The sequence below is a fragment of the Acartia tonsa genome, chromosome 13, assembly GCF_053477335.1.
Source record: "Acartia tonsa isolate MP-2025a chromosome 13, ASM5347733v1, whole genome shotgun sequence".
In the NCBI taxonomy this organism is placed as follows: Eukaryota; Metazoa; Arthropoda; class Copepoda; order Calanoida; family Acartiidae; genus Acartia; species Acartia tonsa.
In genome coordinates this window covers 45,239,330-45,262,219 of record NC_137272.1, presented here as the reverse complement: position 1 = coordinate 45,262,219, position 22,890 = coordinate 45,239,330, and the positions used below count along the sequence as shown (strand labels likewise).

General features: G+C 31.6%; 1 protein-coding gene across 1 annotated transcript; it reads left to right on the top strand.

Moving 5' to 3' along the window:
• Positions 1–1,048: 1,048 nt before the first annotated feature.
• On the top strand, positions 1,049–21,278 carry LOC145335336 (uncharacterized). Its single transcript, XM_080181072.1, has 7 exons — positions 1,049–1,090; positions 2,973–3,005; positions 4,531–4,625; positions 7,764–7,800; positions 8,944–8,973; positions 20,708–20,764; positions 21,201–21,278. Exons 1-7 carry the CDS (start codon positions 1,049–1,051, stop codon positions 21,276–21,278), a joined length of 372 nt encoding a protein of 123 aa, XP_080037198.1.
• The last annotated feature ends 1,612 nt before the right edge of the window (positions 21,279–22,890 follow it).

Here is a 22,890-nt window from a genome sequence, read left to right as displayed (position 1 = left end):
CCCAAAGTTATAACACCACGTTGGCTTAAAAAATTGGGTACTTTTAGTGATTGGTTCTAATCTTTAAAATCAAAAATTATAATCTACATGAGGGGTTATAATGTTTAATGATCATTGGGGATGTATATCAATTTATTGTCCATTGTCTTATCCCTTAAGATATCTTGTTTTCCTCCTGTATGTCATTTAAATTGAATTTTTTAGACGCACATGTTTAAAAAGTTAAAATTCTTGGATTTTTTATGGGGTGGGTGTGGGGCGAAAAAGGGCGTTTTACTCCCCCCAATCTCTCCACAACTAGATTTTTTTCTTAAGGGGGCTAGGGGTATTAAACTAACCATGGAAAAACTTATTTTAGTAAGGTTAGGTTCAATAAACCCCACAGGGTTAAATACTTCCCAAAAAAGTTATATTTTGAAAAATAAAAAGGAGGGAACTGCAAAAAGTTATAAAGGGGATTATTTATTTCTTTTAAATTGCTTTTTTAAAGTTTATCAACCTTTTTTTGATAAAATTACTCTTTTCTAATATATTTAGAATTATGAAGTATTTTTATCTTAAATGAAGCAATATTGGAAATTGGTTGTTTGAAAATGCTGAAAAAAGGAATGAACGCCAAAAGTTATGAGCGAATCTATTTTTTCTACCTGTTTTTAGTAAAAACTACTCTAATCTAAGACATAACATATATATTATCTAGATACATATTTTCTAAATCAGCCAATTGAAAAACAGTTAAGGAACAATATGGTCATATTATTGGGTAGAATAGTCAGCTATGAATAGTTGGATTTCTTAGGATAAAGTAAGCTTTCTATAAAACTTTTGTTCAACTTCATCTATTATACCTTTTGAAATGAAGATATATTTCGATTTAAGTTTGTCCCTTGAATTATGCACTACTAGTGGCTACGCCCCCTAGAAGCCTCTGGAGGCACTTGATGTTGGGGAGGGGAGTTTCTATCACTTTAACCCTTCTCAGGACCTATGAGAAGCCATCTTGTAACGGAGAAACTTATCGATTCGGTTGTTTGAAATTGCTGAAATTATGAATTTTCAGGAAGAGGACAAGAAAAATAAAGGATTTCAGGTAAGATTCTTAGGGAGGAGATATTGGACTGAAAATTGCACTGGTACACAAAGCTTCTTGAGTAACGTAGCTACTCCATATTTTTGTGTCTGTCCTGTATTCCCTTTCTGTTGCTCCCCAATACTTTCTTTTCTCTTTCCCTTCCCTACCAAAACTATGTACTCCCCTCCCATAAGCATTCACTACAACATCTATACATTTATAAAAGAAGGAGGAAAATCACTGGTTTTTAGTTACTTCTGTCTATTTTAAATAGAAGCCAATATAATGTCTCGTTTCCCCCGAAACCAAAGCTGACAAACGGTAATTAAAGAGTATCTGCGCTACTAAAAATCGAAAAGTCATAAATTTTGCGTCAGAAAGCCAAATTTTTTTGTCTTTTTAAGTATATTTTCCCTTTATAAGAAATCAATATAAATTAAATACATAAAATAATTTAATAATGTTAACCAAATAAAAGTAAATTTTCTCTAAACTTATATTAAAAGCAATGGCACGTTTAAAAGAAGAAAGAAATACTCCAATAAGTAAGAATCATGTTTTAGTCTATTTTTAAAAGCAGCCGAGGAAAATGACATTCTCCTAAAACATAGCTGACAGACGGACGTACAGACGGATATTTGGAAATTGAATTAAAAATCACTATGATAAAGAAAGCATGATTTTTGTTTTCTTTTTTATTAAAAAGTACATTGATCCTTTGTAAAATATCAATAAAAAATGCATTTAAACAATGTTTTAAAAATACCTCCCGAAATTGTTCTTATGGTAAATTTTCCATAAACTTACAAAAAAAACTAATCAAAATTTAAAACGTCATAATGAAAGATGTACTTTACAAAAAGGATTTTAAAAGTTTGACGAAAATTAGGAATTTAATGGATATTATATTTCATTTTTGAATGTCATTTTTAGTAGCAGAGCTACTATACAATTAGGTCAGTATGTCCATACGTACTTTATAACATTGTAGCTTTGTTAAGTGCCCTAAGAAAATGGGGATAGATATGACCGCTTTTTGCCTACCTTTTCTATTAACTTTATAGTAGGGGGGGAAGATAAAGGGATGGGGGAAAGAAACCCCCTAGAAAATAGATGAGGAATAGGGTATTTCCTGACGTCAATAGAATAGGTAGGCCAAAAGCAGTGACATATATCCCCATTTTGCTAGGGCACTAGAGACAGCTACCCACATAACTAAAAATAAACTTATTCGGAGTTCTTCCCCAAAGGTCATTTCGATCACTAAAAAACCCTTAGCCAAGTATGATCTTACCTTATATATTTATTCAGCTTTGCTTTAATGGATGCTTTCATCCTTGTAAACTAAAATATTGGTATCAAATTTTTACTAAATATAAGCAAATATATTAAAATAGATAAAATACACTTTTTGCCAGATAAATCCGAAATATTTGACATGTACTAATAAACTTTTTCTCTTATATATAGGAGGGAATAATATAAATTTTGTTGTACTTTTTAATAGTTTAAAGAGGAAAGGGGTAAAAAATTGTTTAAGTGTTAATTTTTTAGTGCAGATTTATCTTTGGAAGGTTGATACTACCTTCTTCCAATCCTATTATATAAAGTTGTAAGCTTTTTTTGAATAATCTTGCTAACTGCTGAACTGATATGGTTTTCCTTTACAGCGAAAAAATTTTACAGGTCCAGAGAAGGTTTTCAACTATTTTGGAGGAGGATAAATGCACCCACCTACAAACTTTCATAACTTTTATAAAAAGATATGTCAACAGAATCAATTAAAACGTGGCAGGAGCCTTCTCTATAGGGTAGAAAGCAGATACAAACTATATTTTATACTGTTTATAAAAACATTATTCAAAAAATTTCCATAATAGATTATCATATGTTATTGTAGGTCTATCCACCTAACCCCAGACGCCGTTTACAGGTAATTTACAATTTTGTTACTTGAAAGAAATTATATGAAATATTATTGAGTTGCAGCCCTAAACATCTTGAAGCTTTTCAAAGTGTCTCAAAAATCAGCCATGTGACGTCTTAAAAATGAGGGATGAGAGGAGATTTGGGAAATCCCATACAAAAGAAATTGATAATTCCTTATTTTTATGACGTCGCATGGCTGATTGATTAAGACACTTTGTAAAGCATCAAGATGTTTAGCGCTGCAACTTAATAATTATTATTTCATATAACTTCTTGCATTTCACAGTGCCTTCAAAGGTGCTTTGACTTTAGTGTCAGAACCTAAATTGGGACATAGTGTAATTCATTACCCTAGGTTAGGTAACTTCATTTCACTTTTCAATAAAATCTAAAATGCAGCGGTTTTTGAGAAAATTAGATTTGAAAATTTCAAGTTCGATTTTCATCCACTAGGAGTTACCGCATAATCATGACAAGAAACCTCTCTATATATGATTTATTTAAGGCTGAATTTCCGTGACCTTAGCAAAGCAATTGATAAAAATGGCCATTAATTAACTCACTTCAGGAGTGGTTTAATGAAGAACTTTATAAAAGCAAAGTTGTTCAAAATTTTAAATAAACAATCTTTGCTTTTCTTGTCATGATTATGCGGTAACTCCTAGTGGGTGAAAATTGAACTTGAAATTTTCAAATTTAATTTTAACCTAGGGTAATGAAATGCACTATATCCCAATTTAGGTTCTGACACCTTTATTTGCACTGTGATTCATATAATTTGATATAGCCAAAGAATTTCTCTTTTTTGAAATGACGATCCGGCAATGTGCGAATATGGAAATTATAATCGCATAATTTATAATACGACTGTCTTAAAATGTGAATATGTATAATTTTCAAATTAGTAGCTGTCTATTGTGCCCTTAAAATGGGGATGGATGTCACTGCTTTTGGCCTAGCTATTCTAATGACGTTTCCCTTTCTCTTTCCCTCTATTAAGACGTCAATAGAATATGTAGGCCAAACGCGGTGACATCTATCTCCATTTTCCTAGTGCACTAAACACAATTACTTTGTTTTGTTGGTACTATCCCTGAAGCACTAAATCTCCTGAGATGCCCTAACCCTTGTGGGCTAGCAAGTACCCATTATAACCCAGGCTGACCTGACATGGTCCAAACTAGAAATGTTCAATCATTTCAACCAATAACATCCCAATTGTTTTTACAGAAAGTTGTAATAAACCCATATGGACGACTGGAGGATGATCTATCTGCCATTGTCTTATCCCTTTTTATCCCTGTTTTTTTTACAGAAAGTTGTAATGAACCCGTATGGCCGATTGGAGGATGATTTATCTGCCATTGTCTTATACCTTGATATCCCTTTTTTTTTTAGAAATATGGACGCCTGGAGGATGATTTATATACCATGCCTTATCCCTAATATCCCTGTTGGTTTTTTGCAGAAGGTTGTAAACAAGAAATGTTTAAACTTTTCAACCAATAACATTACAATTGTTTTTTCAGAAAGTTGTAATGAACCCGTATGGACGTCTCGAGGATGATTTATCTGCTATTGTCCTAGAACCGGTCAACATATTTTCTTTGTATGGCCTTAAAAGGTATTCATATGTAGATAGATAGATAGATCCTAATATAGAAGTAACAGGATGTCTTTCTGTGTGTCCAATGTGGTTCTTTTTGGTTTGTAACTTATTATGAGAGGGTAACATCCAAGGATCAATGAGAAGCTACTATGTAAAGGAGAACCATATCGGTTCAGCGCTAAGCAAGAACCTTCGGCTAATACATACATTCTGTTACTTTTATATTATAATGTTATAACGTTCTATAATATTGATAACAATCTTCATTTTTTTTCATCTTTTTCATGATATAACACTTAGCTGCAAAGCTACTCTACAAATCCTCCGTGTAAGTTTTGGGTCCTGGTACGGTTCGTTCAGGGAGGGAGTCGACATTGCACTATAAATTAAACACGAGAATGTATCTAAAATTTCTTGTGAAGATTTTCAGGAAGTTTGAGTATCTACTCCTTAACTCAATTTTGTCCTTGTAATTGAGGAAAGTCACTCAAAATGTAACGTCATGACCATTCACCTTACCATGATAATAAATAAAATAATCTCTTTAGTGGATCAAAATTATTGGTTCAAATGTTTGAAACCAACCAATCGAAATTCATTAAAAGTAATTTAAGTTTTTAAGTCTACGAATAAGATATCATGGTTATAAAACTTTGGGTACCAGTGTAATTTACAGTTCAATGTCCCCTACCTCCTTGAGTATGAATCCTTTTCTTCTAAGTAATTCAGGAATCTTAAGGGATAAGACAATTGTCGATTAAATAATGAACATCCCTAATTATAATAACCAAAATAATCCCTTTTGTAGATTATAATTATTGGTTGAAATGTTTTGGACACTTCTAGTTTTAAGCTAACCATTTGAAATTCAGAAGAAGTATTTTCAGAAGAACGTTTCAAAGCCAACTAATAAGATAAAGTGATTATAAAACTATGGGTACCAGTGTAATTTACAGTCCAATGTCCTCTCCCTCCCTGTGTATAAACCCTTTTCTTCCAAGTATTTGCTTCATTTCTATTCGTCAGCAAATCTCAAGTTCTACAGGGATCAAGCGATAGGATAATGGGCGAGAAAAAATCTGTCATCCCTCAATAGATGTATAGATGTGAAAGTGGGGACCTTTTTCGTCGGCATGTAAATGCTTTCTGTTCTTTTGTAGTGACTTGGCTGTGTTAATATTTCCGACGCTATTGGCTAATATTAGAAATATTCTTTTACTCTAATATACCCACAATTCTCGTGTATTGGATTCTGCCAGTGGGGTGGGGAGAAGTGGGATTTGTTGTACATTATTGTTAATGGATGACATTGGACTGTAAATTACACAGGTACTCAAAGTTTTAAAAATATGTTTTTTTATTCGATTACTCAAAAGCTTTCCGTAAATAATTATTGGTTGGTTCAAACCTTTTCCACGAATAACTCTAATCTACTAGTTTATCATCAATGGGGCTCTACATAAATTTATCGACCATTGTCCTATCCCTTAAAATTCCTGTTTTTTTTTCAAAAGATCAATGTTCCCTCCCTCCCTGATTTGAATCAAGATTTAACCAGTTAAGAATTAAGTTTTAGGCAATGGAAAAATTCTTAAGAGGCATTCATATAATACATTAAGTTTTCTTTTGTTTAAATACAGCTACAACTTATTGTAGTATCTATGGATATATTATTACTTTTATCTAATAAAGTGAACTTACAAGGGGGCTAAAATGATGATTCCCAACTTCCACCCCCTTACCACATCACCTCCTCTCCTACTGGATGAACAAACTGACCAATAAATGAGTTCCGAGTTATCAACCTAAATTGACGCGATTTTTCTTCTGACATGATATCCACGTTTAGTCTATATCCATTGTATTAGCGAAGATACTCTATAATTAGAAATGCCTTTAGAGCAACAGTTGTATAATTTACTTGGTCCAACAACTACTCTTACAAGTACTTGTGGCTACGCACCTAGCCTCTAGGGATACATTCTAAGAGCAAGAAATATAGCTTAAAACCATCCAACCACCTGAAAATAAATTGGTTTAAAACTATAACAGCAGCTATGTGAAGCTTACCAAAAAAGAAGAACTCAAATGTTTCATTGGTTATTTAGATCTAAAGCTTCATATAAAAAAATCTTACAACTTTATATAATACGATGGAATTATTATTTTCAAAAACTTTTAAACTTTTAAATTTCTTGATAATTAATTTTTAAAAAATGAAACTTTTTATTATTAAAATCAGTAGTACGTAACCACAATATAATAGTACACATTCTTGAGGACTCTACGGGTTGGTGGGTTGATTTTGACAACTTTTTTTTTTGAAAAAATCAAAAATCAAAAGTAAAAAAATAAGGATTTGTAACTCTTTTTTTTGGGGGGGAGGGGTATTCGGCCACCCCGCAAGAAAATATCTTAAAACCAACACAGGACCATTAGTTATATTTCCTGAAGAGTAGAGCCCAATCGGTTTAGTGGTTACTGAGATCTTAAGATTCTGACAGACAGACAGACAAACATCGTTCTACTTTGTATTAAAGATAGAAAAATAAAAATAGATAGATGCAAAGATAAATAGAAAGATATAAGCAGTAATACATCTTTTGCTAGGAGAGAAAATTAATTATTTTAATGAATAAAATCTTAAGTATCATGGATCTTTCGGGATAAGACAATGGACGATGAATTAATAAACATCCTTAATTATGATATACAAAATATTCAAATATCTGAATTTGTTTGTTTGAACCAACCAATCACAATTTGTAAATGTACCTAATATTTGTCTTATCCTGTATAATTATTTCAATGTTGTGTTTAATTTGTGTTTGTTTGACTTTAACAAAGCATTTGTTAGTAGCAGAATTGTTTTAAAACTAACTTTGTCTACCTGTCAGTTTGTACGTTTGTAATGCTATGAAGTATACATGTCTTTTAACTGCTATTCGAGATAGACAACTAAAACTTTTTTTCTGTAAAGATATGATTCTTGGTCATGTTTTTTTTAGCTGCCATTGAAGATAGCAACTAAAACTTTTCCTGCATCAATTAGTATCTAGTATATGATTTACTTGGTCCGTCGGTCTGTCAGTCTTGCTATAAAACTATAAATATCAAATTTCCATAATACATGATTCCTTTTTTATATTTCAGTGGACAGATTACTCCTGAATCTAGCTCCCAAACTCAGGTTGGTAATAGTTATTTATTACAGCTTTCCGCGGATATTCAAGGAAAATATAATAGAATAAAACCAGTTGTGTTAGCCCGGACGTTCAAACTATTTTGGTAATGATTTTATTTTAATATTCGTGGAAAATTGTCTGTAATACTATGCTATACATGATTTTTTAGTATAGTTGAGAACCGTTCTAATCCACCGGATATTAACAATCTGTTTAGAAGCCATACTGTAAAAAAAAAACTATTCTACAATTTATAATGTCTGTTGGTGACGCAATTATATCTCTTTCTTTATTTTTCTCGTATTCATTCCAATCCGGTGGATGAGAATCGGTCCTCATCAATACGAAAAAACTAGGTCTAGCATCGTATTATATCCAGCTTTCTACGAATATAAAAATGTACAATCATAATATTAAAACCAGTTTTTTAGCCCTTGCTTTCGGCAACTCGGGGGCTAAAAAATAATTGTACATTCTATATCCGCGGAAAGCTGTTTAAAATACGATGCGAGAAATAACTATCCTATCTTTTACTCCCTAACTTTCATAGACGTCCAAGGGAGGGGGGGGGGGTAAAGGGGTGATTACCCCCCCCTCTCCAAATAAAAAAAATGCCTCTATGAAATAAAGATTACCCCCCCCCCCCCCAAATTTGTATTTTCAAAATCCCCCCCCCCCCAAATAAAAAAGCTTGGACGCCCCTGCTAACTTTTCTATGATTCTTTCTTTATCTCTATTTCGCTATTTCTATTTCATAATAATTTTCCTAGCATTTATTAAAGATAGACAACTGAGAATTTTTTTTTTTTTGAGAGCAAATTTAATTTCTCTATTGAATGACATGAAAATCACAAACGAAGCTACTCTATTATTATCTATGTCTGTTCGTCGGTCAGTCAGTCCGAATAGCAATGGAGGAGATTTATGATTTTATGATAGGCGGTTGAAATTTTTGGTGGAGATTCCCATACCTTGTTCAAAATTTAAAAGACACAAATTCTTATTTCTAAAATGTTTCGAGATTTGATTACTTAATCACTTTTTCCATTTGTCGTCTATTTTTGATTTTTTTTATCCATTGCTTTTTTATGGATGTTGTCATCCTTATTTTTCTATGAATGACAAAATTTTAATAATTGATTTCTTAGGTTGAGGTTTTGAATGGAAACGAAATTCAGGTGATTAGTTTTGGAAATAGTCCCTTTCGTAACATCGCCCCATAAGGGGCGATTCGTCGTATTTTTAAATAGGCTTTTTATAAGTTATTTTAGGTTAGGTTAGGTTATATTGGGTTAGGTGATTGCCCTAAAGGGTTAGGTAATTAGCCCCGCAGGGTTAGAGTCCCCCGCATGGGTTAGAAATAGGAGAAAAGCTACTGTGAAAAATACGAAGAATCGCCCCATAAGGTGCGATGTTACCAAAGGGACTATACCCGTTTCTTTTTATACGGTGTAGCCTTTCTACAATTAGCGTATGTTAGAATTGTCGTGTCGAATTGAAACTTAGCATAATGATTCACATATACAGTTGACGAAAAATTCATCTTTTTCGTCTTTCAATAAATGTTTTTTCATTACAGGCAAAAAGAATTTTATGCATATTACTTCTGGTTGTCTTAGAAAAAAGAAAAATGGAGAATTAAATTACTTTTACTAAATACTTATAAAATTGTCGCGTGATTTCACTCCAATAGCATGCTGAGCACTTTTAAGCCCCACCCCCTTTATTTTTACAATAAAATGGAAAAAAATCCAACGCTTTATCCCATGCCTTACTCTGGTAGTGGGCCCTAACCCTGCGGCGTTTTCAAATACCTCGTAAAACCTAACCTAACCTGACCATAAATATTTCTAAAATAAACAAAAATCGACGTACCTTTTATAAATTAATTTCAAAATAAAGGGGGAGGGGATTTTATGTTTAACTAGTCACTTATAGGGAATCGGCCATGTATATATATTTATGTAAAAGTGTTGTTAAGAAAAAAAACATGTATACTTTTGTCAATATAATTAATCAATCATAAGGACATTTATTCTCAAAAAAACATACTTATAATAACACCAGAGCTACATTTTGAAATATTTCTTTTTTAAGGGATCTAAAGGGATAAGACAATGGCCGATAAATTGATGTACATCTCCAATGAAAATATACACAATTACACATTCTGTAGATTACAATAGGTGGTTACCTTGGATTGTTAACTTATGAACCAACCAATCAAAAAAACAATAAGTTTCTAAATTTGTTAAGCCAACCAATAATAAAACTTGACATGTTTTCTTATAAATTGACTCAAAAAATTTGGGTACTTTGGCCGCATTTTTATTGATAGTTCAAAACTTTTTAACCTATAATTTTAGTCTACAGAAAGGGTATTTTCTGAAGATGAAGCCCCTCCACAGATTATGACGTCATACGATAGAATAGCCAGTGAGAGGCCAGCATAAATTTTACCATTGGTCAATTACAGTGTGTACTGGCCTTTCATTGGCTATTCTATCGTATGACGTCATAATCTGTGGAGGGACTTTAATCATATTCGTATTTTCTTATTATCTTAAGTTTTACATCAATTTATCGTCCATCTTTCCCCTTAAAATTTCTAGAATAGAAAACAATTTTTTTTCTTCATATTATACATCAAATCTCTGTACTGTTATGTAAAAATCCTTTTTATAAGTAACATTATTAATGTGTACTTAACGTATATCAATTAGCTTATACAAATATATGTTTAGGAATATTTTTTTTGTGGTTATATACATGAATATGATCATGTAGGAAGTAGCACGAAATAATGATGATAAACAAAATTACCACTTTTGTAAATTTTAATTGTAGTTTTTAAGCCAATTAGTATGGCAACGTGGTTATAAAACTATGGGTATTAGTGTGATTTACAGAGTTCTAATTCCCCTCTCTTGGAAGGTGTAATGTTTTTAAAAGCGAGGCATTTCTATAATTAGGGTCGGTCCGTCCGTACGTCCGTCCGTAACGGATAGGTTTTTTCGTTAATTAGGGCATGCTAGAATTGTCCTATCGATTTCAAATTTTGCATGGTGATTCCTTTAGTCGTTAGGTACGATTCCTAGGAAAACAAAGTATAGTGTAATAAACGAATCAACTCTATAATCAAGTCCTAAAAATGTAAGTATGTCCATAAACATTATCCTGTATAAAGCAGTTTTTTAACAAATTTACTTACAATTTTGCTTTGACTCTTATACATTTATATTCTGATTATTCAGTTCTGACACTCGACAAGTGTTAATGTCCGTTTGTCCTACCTGTCCTGTTCAGTGCTTCGCTTTTATGGATGTTGTCATCCTTGTTATTTAATCAATTTGAAGATCCCTTGGCTTATCCCTTAGAATCCCTGTTATTTTAGCTTCTCTAAAGTTGTGTTGTTTAGCGTTTGAAGGGGTAATAAAATAGTTATTTCTCGCATCGTATTATAAACAGCTTTCCGCGGATATAGAATGTACAATTATGAGATTAAAACTAGTTTTTTTAGCCCCGAGGTGCCGAAAAAAACTGGTTTTAATCCTATGATTGTACATTTTTTTATTCGTAGAAAGCTGTATATAATACGATGCTAGACATAGTTTTTTTCGTATGGATGAGAACTGGTTCCTATCCACCGGATTCGAATGAATTTTAAATGTTACTTATAAAAAATTAAAGGAAAAACGAAAAACATTTCCAAACAAAAAATCTCATTTCATCAATCAAATCGATAAAAATATACAAATGTACTAACTGAAGATTTACGTTTAAAAAGGTAAATTTAAAAAGAAATCAAATGAAAAATTGAGTTGAATCTAGTTTTTAATTGGGTTAATTCTTTTTTTATTATACTGTAATGGATATAGAATACGTGTATATATTGACAGAGGAAAATTTTTCATAAATTTAGGTTGCTAATATGAACCTTAGTTATTTGTCAGTTTGTTTATCCAATATGGAATGAGATAAAGGAAGTGGATACTAGGATAGTAGGTATCATTATTTCAACCATCCGTGAATATTACTCTATTAGAGTACATGAAAATCTGGTGCAACATCCAAGTAATAATACATCCATTGGTCAATAGTGTACTATCCAATTATATAAAGTATTATTTTTTGTGTGTAAAGCTTAATGAGCAGATTGATTTCTCCATTTGGGGAAAGCTTCACATTGATCCTGGGATGGTTTTAAGCTACTTTACTGACCTTTCCTACCCCTTCTAATACAGATCGGTATTATCCTCTTAGAAATTTTTTTTTCAATTTTAAAAATTTAAGTACCCCCCCCCCCCCCGCCTTCGACAACGAACAACTCTGGCCGCAGCGCTCAGCTCCCTAGCCTGCCTAGCCGCAGCGCTCGGCCCCCTTGCCTGCCTAGCCGCAGCGCTCGGCTCCCTAACCTAAAATAGTTGTTCGTTGTCGGGGGGGGGGGGGGGGGGGGTAGGGTACTCAAATTTTCACAATTGAAAAAAAAATTTCCTAAGAGGAAAACGCCTACAGATCAACTAAATTCTAGTATATATACATAAGGCTCTATCGAGGCCAATATCTATTCTAACAAGGATGACAACATCCATAACTGGTTAAGCACAAATATTAAATTACAGATGGACAAATAGAAAAAAGTGAGTAAAATAGCAGATGTTTAGTGGTCATAAAAAAAAGAGAGAGAATATGTAACTATTAAATAGTATACAATCACGAAACCTTTTTGTAAAATAAATAGTTTTATATTTTATAGCCTGACCAACAGACTGACGGACCAAGTAAATTGTAAACTGGATGAGCTCTAAAAACTTGAAAACAAAAATATGTAAACCCTTGCATAATCCTTTAACTATCATAAATATTTAGAACTATAGTTGAAAGTATGACTGTTTTTTCTGATTCTTTTGTAAATATCATATTTTAGACTCAAATTAGCATCTTAAAAATAACTCAAGTGATAAGACAATGAACAAAAAATAATTACGAACAAATTTGCCAATGTTTTTCAGACTACAAATGAGAGTAGGGTTTTTCTAAACTATAGGTACTAGTATGATTCTTAAAAATCTCTAAGTGTCTTATATATTTAGAAGTTGAAGTATTTGAATGTATAACTGCAATTTCTTAGAAGTTCTTTCTGATCTTTCTGATCTTTTTATACATTTATATTTTAGACTTAAAATAGCATCTTAAAAAATAACTCAAGGGATAAGACAATGTACGATAAATAATTGAAAACAAAGGTGTTAAAGTGTTTCATATCAAAAATGAGAGTAAGGTTTTTCAAAACTATAGGTACCATTAAAATCTAATAAAAATCTTCAAGTATCTTGTATATATTTAGAACTATAGTTGACGTATTGAATGTATAACTGTTTAACATTTAACAATTCATAAGAAGTTGTTAATGATCTTATGATAAATTTAATATTTTAGACTTAAAATAGCATCTTAAAAATAACTCAAGGGATAAGACAATGAACTATAAATAATTATAAATAAAGTTGACAAAGATTTTCAGACCACAAATGAGAGTAAGGTTTTTCAAAACTATAGGTACCAGTATAATTTCATAAAATAAAATTATCTTGTAACTTGTATATTTATAACTATAGTTGAAGTAATCCTTTGGTAAATTTTATATTTTAGACTTAAAAAAACATCTTGAAAATAACTAAGGCATCTAAAGGGATAAGAAAATGGACGAGACTAACGATAAACAAAATTATACCTTCTGTATATCATAATTATTGGTTGAAATGTTTAGACACTGAAGGTAAAACCTGAACACGTTTTTTCAAGTTTTCTAAACAACAAAGGAGAGGAAAGTTTTTCAAAACTTTAAGTACAAGTATTTTTCCCCCTTTTTTCAAAAAAACTTTTTGTTTGTTTTGTTCTCCGAAAAATAGATTAACATTTGATCTGAATTCGACCCTCCACTTTCACTTTGATTTAGAAAGAAAATATGAACAATTTTTTTTGGGGGGAGGGGAGAGTGATTTATTTTATTACAAAAAAGGGTAATTCTAGCAGACTTAATTAACAGGAACCAAAGGGAAAAGTCAATGGCCAATAAATTGGTGTACATCCTTAATAATAAAGCAATGAATTAACCCTTCTGTAGATTACACTTAGTGGTTGAAACGTTTGAACACTGAAAGTCATCAAAGTTGGTAACCCAACGAATAAGAAAACGTTATTATAAAACTTTGGGGACTAGTGTAATAAACAATCCATTGTACCCTCCCTTCCTGACTTCCCCCTTACTAAAATATTTCTTTTTGTTGTATAAGAATCATTCCAATAATACGAGCGAAGAACTTTTCCGAAAAAAGGTAACTTTATTTTAAGTAGTTCAATTATTAACAGCTGACATCGCTTATATTTATGCGACTATTCATAGCTGACTCATTATGGGAGCAAAATTTTAAAAATCTGAACTTTTTTATTACAATCTGTACACTTTCTAACCAATAGTATGGCAAGATTATTTCTCTACTGTTTGCCTATTGGCTGATTTGGGGAGAATGTATCTATAATATTATATCTATTATGTGTGGAAATTTACAAAATGATAACCTAATTCATTTTAGTTTGAATGAAATATAAGATAATTATATAATTAGATTACCAAAAAGATTAATTAATTAAACAATACAAAGATATACTGGAAAATTTTAATTTTAATTTTAATTTTATAAATGATTATGAATTGATATACATCCCCAATGATTATAAAAAAACTGCTCCTTCTGAAAATTAAAATCTTTAGTGAAAACGTTTTGAAACTGCTAGTTTGGAACCAACTAATAAAAATAAAGTACCCTATAGGGCTCTTCTAACATTTTCTTAACCTAACCTAAAAAAGCACCAATTTTTAATAAGTTCATTTATTATAGAAACTTCAAACGTTTATTTATATGAACTGTATTAAAGGTAAGTATTCTTTTCTTTATAAAAAGATTAACCGTTTCTACAAAAGCATATCAAATATAGAAAAGATTCGTCTTTATGAATATATTCAAAGATATAAATAATTCCCTTCACATACGTTTTCTTTGGAGTTGGAATATTTTTAGGATCAAAGCTTCCCTATACTAAAATAAAAGTATGTATGTTTACATAACCTTGTGCCTAATGTACGTCCCCTAAGTTCAGTGCTATTCATTCCTTAATTTACATTGTCACATCAAGGAAAGGTCTATATAGTGCTTCCCTTCTCCTACGAAGGGTAATTAGTGCGTCTTTGACTAAAGTAAAACATTTAATTAATTGGTTGACTAAGGAGGCAGGGATCTAAAGGGATAAGACAATGGCCGATAAATTTGCTTCTCAATATTTACCTACTCCTATAAAAAAAAAACATATAAATAATTTATAGGATGTGTGACTGTTTGTTCCTAAGGATCCCGCTGACAGTTGGTTCTCCTTTAACCCTTAACGGTCGGCCCCCCCCCCTCCGGTTTTTTCTATCTCATTTTCTGTGTGTGAAAGATAAAGAGCCCAAACTGCGTGACTTTTTAAGTAATATAAAATTTACATAAAGATAAACATTTTCTGCAAAAAAAGATTTTCATCTAGCTTCAAAAATAAGAAAATTACAGCCGTTTGAAATTTTTAAGTAAAAAAGGACCTAAAAACAAAGGTTGTTAAATAAAAGGGTGAAGGAAGCAAAAACTGAATTTGATTTAATTAAGGTCGGAAATTCATTATCAAACAGGGGACTTGCACAAAAAAAAATAGCCCTCTAGCTCTTATAGAAACTGAGATTATAGGAGGCGTTCAACGCCCCCCCCCCCCCCCCCCCCCCGACCGATTAAGGTGCGGCAAGGGCCCGACTATTAAGGGTTAAACTATGCTTCTTTTTAGATCCTTTGAAGGTTTATAGGTATTTTTGGGGTGGGGGCTACCAATTGAACTTTTTAATAATTTAAATTGTCAACATTTTTTGTATCTTTAGAACTTGATACGTATCTAAATTTGCAACTAAATATTACATACCTTCTTCGTTAGAAATTTATTTGAGAATTATAAATATTCTTTCAAGTGAAATATTAATTACAATGAATTGTATTTTTAAGTAGAGTTTTCGTGAATTTATGCAAGTTAGAATTGTCCAATTGGATTCAAAAAGCAGATTTAATCTTTTTAATTACTAGCTTAATACTTTTTAATTTGAGACTGCGCCCTTAGCTTCTAGGTCTTCTATATTCCTAAAGCTAAGGAAAACAGAAAAAAAATGGCCTAAAACCATATTGATACTAAAAAAATAGCCCAAATCCTACCCTTGATCTATGGGAAGCTTCCATAAAATGGAGAACTTAATATGAAATCTTACGCTTTAGACAAAAAAACCTACTACTTCATGTAAAAGGATATTAAAATTTAATTATCATTTTCAAATAACACTTATAAATTTAGATCCGCTTGTAGGTGGGTGTAGATTAATTTAATATGAAAATTAAAAAGTTTTAATTAACCCTTAACAGTCGGGCCCCTTGCCGCACCTTAATCAGTCGGGGGGGGGGGGGGGCTATTATCTCAGTCCCCATTAGAGCTAGAGGGCTAAAAAATTTTGGGCATGTCCCCTGTTTGGTAATGAATTTCCGACCTTAGGTGAGTCAATTTTCGCTTCCTTCCCCCATTTATTTAACAACTTTTGTTTTTAGGTCCTTTTTTACTTAAAAATTTCAAACGTCTGTATTTTTTGTTTTTTTGAAGCTAGAAGAAAATTTTATTGCAGAAATGTTTTTCTTTATGTAAATTTTGTGTTAGAAATATCAAAACATAAATTTCAGCGGCCGCAGCTGTATTTGGCAGCTGCCTGCCGCCGCAGTTGGCGGTCGGCGGGAAAATGTCGGCGGATCTTTATGAAATTTTAATACGCTATACAGGAACCTTTTAAAGAATTCTGGAGACCTGGAGGATCAGGACCTGCAGGATCATACCTGTAACCTGAAATTGACTTGAACACCTGTATTTCATATGAGGATGTTCTACTAGAGGATATTTTAGTATTTTGGTAGGATAAAATGCTTTCTTTAAGTCAAAAAAATATTTTTGCTCTTTACCTGGATGACCCTGCCAGGTTTGCTGGCATCCTGTGCCCGCCAGGATGGAGATATTCAAAAAATTCCAACTCTCAGTTATGTGTCATACCCATACTAAAAAAGTCATGCAGTTTGGGCTCTTTATCTTTCACACACAGAAAATGAGATAGAAAAAACCAGAGAGGGGGCGTTCAACGCCCCCCCCCCCCCCCGACCGTTAAGGGTTAACTGCAGAAAATACATTTTTATGTACCATTACAAGCTCTTATGATGTTTTGTACATAATTCTTATATAAAAGTAACATGATGCCTCTCTATATCTCTAGCAAACGATCTAACAAACCGATGACTGATATGGTTCTCTATAGGTCCAGGAAAGGTTTTAAAGAAGAGACCACCCTCTACATTAATCTTTTTGGTTTGTTTTTTCTTCAAAAACCTAAAAAAAAGTAGAGTGTCTCTTGCCCTTCAAATTTATATTACTAAATAAAAAAGACTGCAACAAGAATCACTAATAAAACCTTAAGGCATTTCAAAATAACTATCCTACTATAGAAAAGCATCGCTTATTTGCTTATTGTACATAATTATCATGCTAAAAATGCTCAAATTACAACTGTAAAATGCAAAAGTACTTTCACTGAAATGGAAGCTTTTTATGTTGTACAAAATGATAGTTATCAAATAAAACTTTCCATTTAAAAAAAAATATTCAAATAAATTACTTTTTTCTTTGAATACTTTTTTTTGCCTTTGACTGTTTGGTTTCTAAACTATGTAACAGTGTCTAAACTTAACACCAATAATATTAATTTACAGAAAGGACATTTTATTATGGGAGCTTATATCAAGTTATCGTTCATTGTCTTATCCCTTAAGATTCCTACATTTTTGCATATTCGTTTATGTGGGTGTAGCTGATAATTTAAAATTTTATTAATCTAATTAGATATTCAATTCTATACATGCTTACTTTAATTATTTTTCTCGTATTCATTTGAATCCGGTGGATAGGAACCGGTTCTCATGAATACGAAAAAACTATGTCTAGCATCGTATTATATCCAGTTTTCTACGAATATAGAAATGTACAATCATAAGATTAAAACTAGTTTTTTAGCCCATTGTACATTCTATATCCGCGGAAAGCTGTTTATAATACGATGCGAGAAATAACTATTATTTTATAATAGACACATCACCACTTTAGTAACTATTGAAATTTATAGCTCAATGCCCCCCCGTTTATAATACGATACGAGAAATAACTATTCTCGTATTCATTCGAATCCGGTGGATAGGAACCGGTTCTCATCCACACGAAAGAACTATGTCTAGCATCGTATTATATCCAGCTTTCTACGAATATAAAAATGTACAATCATAAGATTAAAACTGGTTTCAATCTTATAATTGTACATTCTATATCCGCGGAAAGCCGTTTATAATACGATGAAAGAAATAAATAAGAAATTATATCATCCTACATTGATCTTAACTAGCGTAGCTTTTCTATTATATACCTTGGTTTTTGCCTGTCCGTCTGGCCATTAGAACGTTTTTTTTTGTAAAGATACCCTTATTAGAGAGTATCTACTTTTGACATCAGAGGTGGATTCTTCAAAAACATTTGTCCCACTAATCGCTTAGTGGGGCAATTTTTTTTTTAATAATCCACCTCTGTTCTTTAACTTACTTTTTCCATTTCTTAGGGATGATGTCTTTGTTTGAACTTAAAAGTCATTTATTCAGATTACATATCATTTTGTCTCTAATGTAACAAAGATGACATTATTAAAATCTTAACAAATCTTAAATTTTAGTTGTAATTATACAGATAATCGTTGTAGAAGTCACCATTGTACTAGCTTCGTTTCTAAATATACAGAGCTCACTAAATATTTTTGCTATAGTCATCCAGATTAAAGGCAAAATATTCTTGTAACTTATAGAAAGGAAAAAAAATCATCCACAATAGTAAAAAAATATCTGTGAAGTCATAAGAGTTACCAACTAAAAAATGAGAAAGACGAAAACACCGCCATAACACTGTTAAAAACGACGTTAACGATAGAAAACTTGAAAATCCCTAGGAATAGATGTTAAATGCCTAACAAATAACTTTTCCAATTTAAATTAAATAAAATGTTTATGATGTACTTTAAAAAGTTTATTTAAAATCTTATATAATTGCAAAAACTTTAAACCATTAGGATTTTGGATAAGAGGGAAGAGGATAATGGGCTGTTTATTACACTAGTCCCCAAAGTTTTCGTGGTCTTAACAACTTTGGGGACTTTTGATTGGCTAATACAATATGTTAAGTGTTCAAACGTTTCAACCACTAACTTTAATTTACAGAAAAGGTAATTTTGTGTACAATCCTTGGTCATGTACATCAATTTATTGGCCATTGTCTTATCCCTGATTTTAGATAATTTGCAGGTTGTTGTAAACACCTTTTTTAAAAAAGAGGGGAACAATTAGATTTAAATTAGGAACTCAAAAGACTTTTGACATTACTATCAGGAATTTTCTGGGAGGGAGGGGACATTGGACTGTAAATTACACGGGTTTCCAAAGCTTTAAAACCTTATCATCTAGTTCATTGGCATGAAAACTTATAGGACTTATTGTATTATGATTGGTTAGTTTTAAACTAGAAGTGTCCAAACATCTAAACCAATAAGTATAATATAAAAAGGGATAATTTTGTTTATCATCATTGGTCTTTTCCATTAATATCCCTGACAACAATTAGATTTTAATTTCGAAATTAAAAGAAAAGATTTTTTAGATGATTATAATGAACATTATAATAATTCAAGATTTTTTTGCATTTTTTAAGTTGACTAAGAATATAAATATCCATAGAAATCATCACTATGCATTTTCTCCAACTTGGATGACAACATCCAGTAAAGTGAAGCTTACACAAATCAAACAAGACCAACTTATTACATTAGAGAAGCACATTGATTTACATCCCCAATGATTATAATCAAGATAACCCCTTTTGTAGATTAAAATCATTGGTTGAAACAGTTGAACATTCCTAGTTTTAAAGTTACCGATGAAAATTTAGTAAACGTGCCCAAAGAATAAGATAACATTGTCATAAAAACTTTGGGTACCAGTGTAATTTACAGCTCAATGTCCCCTCCATCCCTGTGAAAAGCATCATTCCAATGTGAGTAGCGTTTGACGTTTTTTAAAATGTTCTTAAAAACCTTTAGTTCTAATTAATTTTTGCAATAGAAATCACTTACATAATACAATACAGGTTTAGTCACCATTTTTTCCAGTTTTCCTTTGAAACCTATCTATCTATCTCTATCTATTTTGTGTGAGTATGATGAATATACTGATAGCGAAGATGCTCTACAATACTTGGATGATACCTATCTATCAATCAATCTATCTATCTATCTATATTGTTTTAGTATGATGAATATACTGATAGCGAAGATGCTCTACAATACATGGATGATATCTATAAATCTATCCATCTCTATATATCTATCTTTCAATCAATCTATCTATCTATCTATCTATATTGTTTTAGTATGATAAATATACTGATAGCGAAGATGCTCTACAATACTTGGATGATATCTATAAATCTATCCATCTCCATCTATCTATCTATCTATCCATCTCTATCTATCTATCTCCATCTATCTATCTATCCATCTCTATCTATCTATCTCCATCTATCTATCTATCCATCTCTGACTATCTATCTCCATCTATCTATCTATCCATCTCTATCTATCTATCTATCTAACTCTATCTATCTATCTATCCATTTCCATCTATCTATCTATCCATCTCTATCTATCTATCTATTTTGTTGTAGTATGATGAATATACTAATAGCGAAGATGCTCTACAATACTTGGATGAAGACCTTTTGGTAAGTTTGTGGCACAGAGATTTACATTCTCAATGATGATAAGCAAACTAACCCCCTCTGGACATAGTATTGATTTTTATTGATTGATTTCCATTAGACTTGTTTAGACTTTAATTTAGGAAGCCTATAAATTGATTTTTTTATTATTTGTGTATTACAGATTATTATTCTTTTTTATAAACAAACAGATAAATGTAAGTCATAGAGTAAATACTGATTAATTATGTGAATCTTCACAATAGGTTTCAGTCATCTATCTGATATAACAGTCACGAAAATTAATCATATTTTCAATATAATTACAAACTCTATTGTAGCAGAATAGATAGATGGACAGTCAGACAGACATTTAGTTTTTGTGGCATATCTACTCACAAACAGACAGACAAACGGACATTTTGAATTATAGAGGAGCTAATAAAATTTTATTTTTTAGACTGACAAAGATCTGTTTCCTTCTGGCAATAAAAATCAGAATTTTAGGAAATTATATGATACAGAAAAAAAAATTTAATCATATATTTGTATAATAGGAGCTATGCCCCTAAAGTTCTCGAGGGGCACATTAAAGAGGGTGTGGGGGTGTTGATATTTACCCCCTCCCCACTTCTAATTTAGTTTAGGAAAAAAAACAAATTTTTGTAGTGGGAAGCGCAATTTATCTCGGAACGGCAGTGTTACTCTACCCCAAAATTGCTAAAAACCTTTCGAGGAAATATAAGATGCCTCACTGTAAAGGAGAACCATATCAATTCAGCAATTAGTGAGATCTTTATAAACACAATGACAGACAGACGGACATGTAGTCGTCGTGTTATTATATGTCTAAGATGATAAATACAACAAATCATTTATATAAATTCGGGACGGTTTAATGCTATTTTATCAAATATTATTTCTGTATTGTATAATTATACAAAAAACAGACCAATTGAATTGAATGACAGTGCTGATGAATTAACTGATCCTTTGTTTGGGGATAATCAGGTAAAATCCAGGGATCTAAAGGGATAAGACAATGGTCGATAAATTAAGGCATATTTCCTTTGAGAATACACAAAAATACCCATCAGTAGATTACAATTAGTAGTTAACCTCTAAACACTCAAGTTAAAAAACCAACCAATCAAAATTCTATAAAAATATTCTCTTAGTAGAAATCTTAAACTATAATCTTTATATACACACATACAGAGAGGTATGGACTGGTGTACAAATTACAAGAAAGTATTTTTTAGGTATTATTTCTTAATACCATAATACTTCAGAACAGTCTGAATATTTATAATCCTAGGATCCAGCAGTCACCCCTGCACTGACACTTGAACAGACAGAATATGAAAAGTTTGAGCAGGATCTCTCAAACAACTTTCAACAGCAGCATGATCTCATCCTACACGGAAATAATGGACAGGGGTGTTTTCAACATTAAGAAATGTATACATCCTTATAAGAAAGTAACAGGATGTGCTTTTGTCTGTTTGTACCGAAGGATCTCGCTAACCGCTAAACCAATTGGGTTCTCCTTAACAGGGTAGCTTCTCCTAAGTCCCGGAAAGGTTTATAACTATTTTGGGGGAGGGTACGACCACACTTCCCAGATAAATCGATAAAAATAACGCCGCCCTGCGGATAAATTTGCAATTAGCTAAAAAGAAATTTTTTTTTTGTAAATAGCTGATTTCAAAATAGATTTTACAATTATACGTGTCCCTAGAAGCCTCTGCAGGGGCGTAGCTGCTAGTATATACAAAAGAAATAAGAGCTTTTGTATAATTAGGATAAGTCAGTCTGTCTGTTACAGTTAGCTCTTATTCTTAATATAGACATGTTAAAATTGTCCAATTGATAGCAAACTTTGCATATTGTTTCCTGCAACAATTAGTTTTAATTTAAAGATTATATAACTGTTAAATAAGCCAATTTGTCTATTTAAGCAATAATATTGTAATACAAAATTTAGAACCTAAATGTATTTTCATAATAATACTATAGGAAATAAATTGTTTCTAATGTTTCTTGTATTCCAAGGCATGTGACTATAAGGATGTGAAAGCCATTTTCTCTAACAGTTATAGAAATCCTCTAGCAAAGTTTGAAATTGATAGGATAAATCTAACATGTTG

Bases quoted from the DNA above. Each gene is read 5' to 3' on its own strand.
- LOC145335336 (XM_080181072.1), top strand. From the start codon at position 1,049: ATGAATTTTCAGGAAGAGGACAAGAAAAATAAAGGATTTCAG. The intron at 3,006-4,530 runs GTAATTTACAAT...TTGTTTTTTCAG, and splicing joins ACCCCAGACGCCGTTTACAG to AAAGTTGTAATGAACCCGTA. The intron at 4,626-7,763 runs GTATTCATATGT...TTTATATTTCAG, and splicing joins TCTTTGTATGGCCTTAAAAG to TGGACAGATTACTCCTGAAT.